The following is a 5,968-nucleotide window of genomic DNA, read 5'->3' on the forward strand; positions in this document are numbered from 1 at the left end:
CCTGGGGACCGCCACCCCTGGGAGGCTGAGTTAGCACACCTGACCAGTGACTGTCTGCAGCAGATGTGCAGCCCTGAGCTGGAACCACCTGTCCATTGGGAGGATCACATGTGCCTCCTTTTTGTCTGTCCATATGTCCCAGCTTTGCCCCACATCTCCTTTCCTTCTTTTTTTTTTCTTTTTAAATCTGACTACTTGTTTGCTGGTTCTTTGGCCTTTCTCCTTCTCTCCTGAACACAGCCTTTTCTAGAATCTCCCTACCCTACTGTTTCAGGAAGGGCACCTCCCCTTTCTGCCATCACTGGGGGTGTCTGGTATATGCCCCATATGTGGAGTTGTCTTGTGCCAAGAGCCTGACATCCTGGGCTGAGAAAGCCCTGTCCTGGGACTACATGCTGACAGACCATTCCTCCCTTGTCCTGTATTGGCCCCTCTTGCCCTTGTGCCAAGAGGGACCCTCTCTCATAGTCCATTTTCCCACAGCGGTTGCCTGGGCTTTCTGTTCACACTGAGGTTGAGGCCTCGTGGTGGCCAGTGCCATGGATCTGTCTCTCGCCCAATGGTGTGAGCTGGGCCCTCCCTGGAGAAGAAACCTGGGCTCCCCAAGATATGTGACCAAAGCTGGGGCCCCACCAGCAGGCGAAGGGAGCCCAAGGCAGGTGCTGGGCGTAGAGGCCATGGGGGCATAGGCTACCAAGGAGACAGAACTGAACCTCTTGCAGGGGGGCGCTCATTCGCACACCTCACATAACCCTGCTTGGCCCCGGAGGATGGCTGGTTAGCCAGAGACAGGTAAGATTCCTCAGGGAAGGAACAACCTAAGACAGGTAGAGTCGCAGAGGGGCCATCAGGAGACAACTTGGGGGTCAACAGAGGTGGGGCACAGACCCTCACCCCCCCAACTTTGCAGAGGGCTGAACCCTCACCCCTTCTGAGGGAGGTCTCCTGCCCTCATGGCTGCTTCACTTCCCACGCCCAGCTCAGATCGGGACCCAGGTAAAGACAGAGACTGGCTGACAGCAGCTGCCCTCTCACTGCAACAGGACTTGTTTCCCATTTCTACCTTGGACCACAGGGAAAGGGGCAGCTGAAGGAAAGGGCTGTGTCAGAATGCTGCCTTCTTCCCTTTTTTCTCCCTCTTTTTTCTAAAGACTTCCATGCCTTGTAGTTCTTTTGCTTTCTCTTCTTTTTCTCTCTACTACCCTCTGTCTCTGCCTCCTCCTCCTCCCCGGTATCATCCATATCAACAGACCCAGAGGGCACAGCTGACTCCTCCCCGGACACCGACACCACAATCAAGCACGGCCCTGATGGATCCTTTGATCCAGCCCTTCAATGCGCTGATACTTCGGGGAGCCCATAGCCCGCGACACCGCCCACTAGCCAGATCAACGAGGACAATCAAACCACCGACTTGGGGACAGCTGAAATCCCTTGACTGAAAAGGCCAGCAACCTCTACAAGGCTCTGTGTGCACTCCATCCACTATGTTTATTGCTATGCTCACCATCATTGCTTGTCAGTCTTCTTCCGAGTCTTAAACAACCCAATCCGAGAGGTGGCCGCTGATTTACGCGTGCTGCCATTTAAAAAATAAAAATGGGGGAATTTGTCAGAAGCCGATCCACCCTTGCTGCTTGACACAGTCACTGCAGGGAAGAAACATCTGTCCTGCTTATGTTTCAAAGGACCTGGCGTATATGGCATATGTTTGCTCCCCCTCTTAATGCTATGTGTTTTAAACAGGACCACCTCCCCAAGAAAGGTTGTTTCCCCAGGTGAGGATTTTCCCCTGGAGTTAGGGAGGGAATAAAACCCCTTAACTAAGTGCCAGGCGGGTAATTAATCACTTTAACTACGAACAACAATCACGCTTATGCTACATAATCTTTACTTAGGATAATCTCCTTCAGTTACTTCCTTGTAGCTTAATAGAACAATAGAGTAACCTTGGAATGGAGATAAGAAACGCCCTAACCTTTGGAACAGAATTGATAGGATTAAAATCCACCGGTATAAATACAGATGTAACAAGACAATGAAAACAGAACTTGGCTTCAACTGAAGAAAGCTATCTCCTGGCTCACTCTGTCATCTCCTTCCTCAGAGAGCAGCTCTTCCAGATTGCACCTTCCCAAGGACTGCTGGACCCAGACTCCACAGAGAACAGAAGGGAGAGGACTTCAGCCTCTTGGAAGATGTTCAGAGCTACCATGACTCCTTGGCCTGAGGTGGAAAATGCCCAGCCCAACCCAGGTAAATACATTGGAGGCATCACGAGCCAACAGCCCCCCACAGATGGGAAAGGAAAGGAGACCAACAAAAATGTCACCGGGACCTCTGAAACCAAGATTGAACTTCTGCCATCCCACTCCACCGCCACCCCGGTAGAGGAGCCCACCGACATAGAAGACCCCTGGGACCTGCCCGAGCTTCAGCACAAGGGGATCAAGTGGACAGAGAGAGACACCAAAGGGAAGAGTCTGTGTATCTTGCAAGGGATCGGGAAGTTCCTTCTGCTCCTGGGATTCCTCTACCTGTTCGTGTGCTCCTTGGATGTCCTCAGCAGTGCCTTCCAGCTGGTTGGAGGGAAAATGGCTGGGAAGTTCTTCAGCAGCAACTCTATCATGTCCAACCCCCTGGCGGGACTGATGATCGGGGTGCTGGTGACAGCCATGGTGCAAAGCTCGAGCACCTCCACATCCATCATCGTCAGCATGGTGGCCTCCTCACTGCTGACGGTGCGGACTGCCGTCCCCTTTGTCATGGGAGCCAACATTGGGACCTCAATCACCAACACCCTCGTGGCGCTTATGCAGGCAGGAGACCGGAATGTGTTCAGAAGGGCTTTTGCCGGGGCCACCGTCCATGACTTCTTCAACTGGCTCTCCGTGCTGGTGCTCCTGCCTGTGGAGGTCTCCACCCACTACCTGGAGGTCCTGACCAACCTGATAGTGGAGTCCTTCCATTTCAAAAGCGGAGAAAATGCTCCGGAACTTCTGAAAGTTATCACGAGTCCTCTTACAAAGCAAATTATCCAGCTGGATAAAAAGGTTATCAACCAGATTGCAATGAATGACCCAGCAGCTCAGAACAAGAGTCTGATCAAGATTTGGTGCAAAACTGTGACCAATGTGACTCAGATGAATGTCACCGTCCCCTCGACTCAGAACTGCACCTCCCCCAACCTCTGTTGGGCAAATGGTTTCCACACCTGGACCATCAAGAACGTGACCCGCCGGGAGAATATTGCCAAGTGCCAGCACCTCTTTGTGAATGCCAACTTCCTGGATCTTATTGTTGGCATCATCCTGCTGGTCACCTCCCTGCTGGTACTCTGTGGCTGTCTGATCATGATCGTCAAGGTCCTGGGCTCTGTGCTCGAGGGGCGAGTAGCCGTTGTCATCAAGAAGACCATCAACACCGATTTCCCTTTCCCCTTTTCCTGGCTGACTGGCTACCTGGCTATCTTAGTGGGGGCAGGCATGACCTTCATCGTGCAGAGCAGCTCAGTGTTCACGTCTACTTTGACCCCACTGATCGGTGTCGGTGTAATAAGCATTGAGAGGGCGTATCCACTCACGCTGGGGGCCAACATTGGCACCACCACCACCGCCATCATGGCTGCCTTGGCCAGTCCAGGCAAAACCTTGAGGAGCTCACTCCAGATCGCCCTGTGCCACTTTTTCTTCAACATCACGGGTATCCTTCTGTGGTACCCAATCCCGTTCACCCGCCTGCCCATCCGCCTGGCTAAGGGCCTTGGCAACATCTCAGCTAAGTACCGCTGGTTTGCCGTCTTCTACCTGGTCATCTTATTCTTTCTGGTCCCGCTGTCCGTGTTTGGCCTCTCGCTGGCTGGGTGGCCAGTGCTGGTGGGCGTGGGGGTGCCCATCGTCCTCGTGATCCTTCTGGTGGTGGTGCTCAAGCTCCTGCAGGCCCGCTGCCCCCACATCCTGCCCAAGGTGTTCCAGACCTGGAACTTCCTGCCCCTGTGCATGCGCTCGCTGAAGCCCTGGGACATCGCGGTCTCCCTGGCCACCGGCTGCTGCATGAGGAACTGCTGCCGCCGCATCCGCTGCCCCACGTGCTGCCGCTGCAGCAAGTGCTGCCAGGACCCCGTGGAGGAGGAGGCCATCCACATCAAGGTCCCCGAGTCCTTTCGTAGCCTCTCCATGGTCCTGGAGGCCCCGGAAGGGGTCCCCAAGTCCAAAGCGGACGCCCTGAACACAAACACCACCTCCAGCCTCACCGCCTTGTAGGGGCTGCCCCCGAGGTGGGAGGAGGGGCCCCAAGTCTCCCTCGGTCCCTCCTGGTTCTGCAACGCCGTTCTCCACTTTGCTGAGAAATGGCATCAACATCAGCTCTGTCTCTCATTCCCCTTTGCGCGTGTGTCAGCCTGTGTGGTCTCTCGCTCTGTCTCCGCCCCTGCTCCCTGGTCTCTCACTCCCAGGAAGGTTCAGAAAGAGAATTAGACAATGAAGCCTGGCTCGATAATGGATCCCCTCCACCCACCCGCTCCTGCACACAGATGGATTGGCCAATGGGACTTATTTTCAGACGTAACCATCTTCTGAAGTCCCAAGGGAGGAATTTATGGAAGGTTTCAGAGATGCACACACACATATATGCTTTTCTTATTGCAATAAAATTCTCCTTTACCAAAATCAACTGGTATAAATACAGATGTAATAAGTCAATAAAAACAGAACCTGGCTGGAAATCCTGGCTAGAGAACCTAGTTAGGCTGCTGATCAACTGAACGCTGTCTTTGTGTCATTCCTTCTTTGCTGACTCCATCCATACCTTTGGGAACCCCTGGACCTGCTGGGGTTGGACCCCGACATATGACGCCTGCCAGGGTTCATGTCCCAGCATCAAGAAGGGTTCAGGAATCTGGAAAAGGGGCTATGCGTAGATGACATCGGAATCCAGAGACTAATAAAGAATCTGGAGACGAGATATAATTTTGAAAGGCATTGGGGGTCAGAGGATCTTCAGCTAAAGGAACTAAAGAGTCCCCTCCTTGTCTAGGACCCTTGCTTTTATTAACACAATTTGTCCTAAGGCAAGGTGGAGATAATACACTTCATAGGGTAAGGTTTCAAAGGGTACGGAAGCATTGCCAGTTTGGGGAATAGCCTACGGCTGTTCAGGTGTTTGGCCAGTAGGAGGCAATAACATGTAGATTAAGATGCCTTTTAGCTGTCTGGCAGGCACAATCAGTTTACTATTCAGGTTTGGGGAAATGCCTTTAGCCATTTCCAACAGGTGACTATATGTGTGACTCAACCCTGTTGAGTCCCCAAGTCTCATCAACCTTTTGATGAAAGTCTTAAAATTATGACATGCTGGAATTGGTCTATGGCAGCGCCTGAACAGGATTCCCCTAGGTAAGCCCCCTCCCCACCCCCATTGAGAACCCCCACACTCGGGACTGATAGGACTCCACCAGGGTTCTGCAGACCCCCCTATGCGTTGGTGGGAATCGAACCCGTGACTCCTAGGTTCACCGGCAGACTCTCTAACCACTGAGTGATAATATGATGGTAATGATGAAGATATGACTATAGCCCTTAAGTAAATATGCTTAAGTTATTATATGAAGAGAAAAATGGTCTCTTCCAGGAAAATCAATGGTAATTTCTTTGACATGTAAGAGATTACATATTATACCCGTTTCCTACAGAAATCATAGTCTGTAAAGTGCTTTAAGCTCTCAAAGTTAAAAATGCTTAACTCTGCAGATGCATTTTGTAAATGTGTATGTATACAGGAAGCCAACAAGTTCCTGGAAGACAATAGGGTGTCAGCCCAGCTTTATAAAGCATATGTATTGTCATAGTCATCACATTCTTTACCAGACCATGGGGAAGCAAGAGACATGAGCCATATATTTGACATAAGGTATTTCTGTAACTCTAAGATGCACCAGCAGCATTTGGGGGAAACAGAAATTGCAGTGTAT

General features: G+C 51.7%; 1 protein-coding gene across 1 annotated transcript; it reads left to right on the forward strand.

Moving 5' to 3' along the window:
* The first annotated feature begins 2,196 nt into the window (after positions 1–2,196).
* LOC132241529 (sodium-dependent phosphate transport protein 2B-like) lies at positions 2,197–4,262 on the forward strand. Its single transcript, XM_059710406.1, has one exon. It carries the CDS (start codon positions 2,199–2,201, stop codon positions 4,260–4,262), a length of 2,064 nt encoding a protein of 687 aa, XP_059566389.1. The 5' UTR covers positions 2,197–2,198.
* The last annotated feature ends 1,706 nt before the right edge of the window (positions 4,263–5,968 follow it).

This window comes from Myotis daubentonii, chromosome 1 (genome assembly GCF_963259705.1).
Source record: "Myotis daubentonii chromosome 1, mMyoDau2.1, whole genome shotgun sequence".
Taxonomy (NCBI): Eukaryota; Metazoa; Chordata; class Mammalia; order Chiroptera; family Vespertilionidae; genus Myotis; species Myotis daubentonii.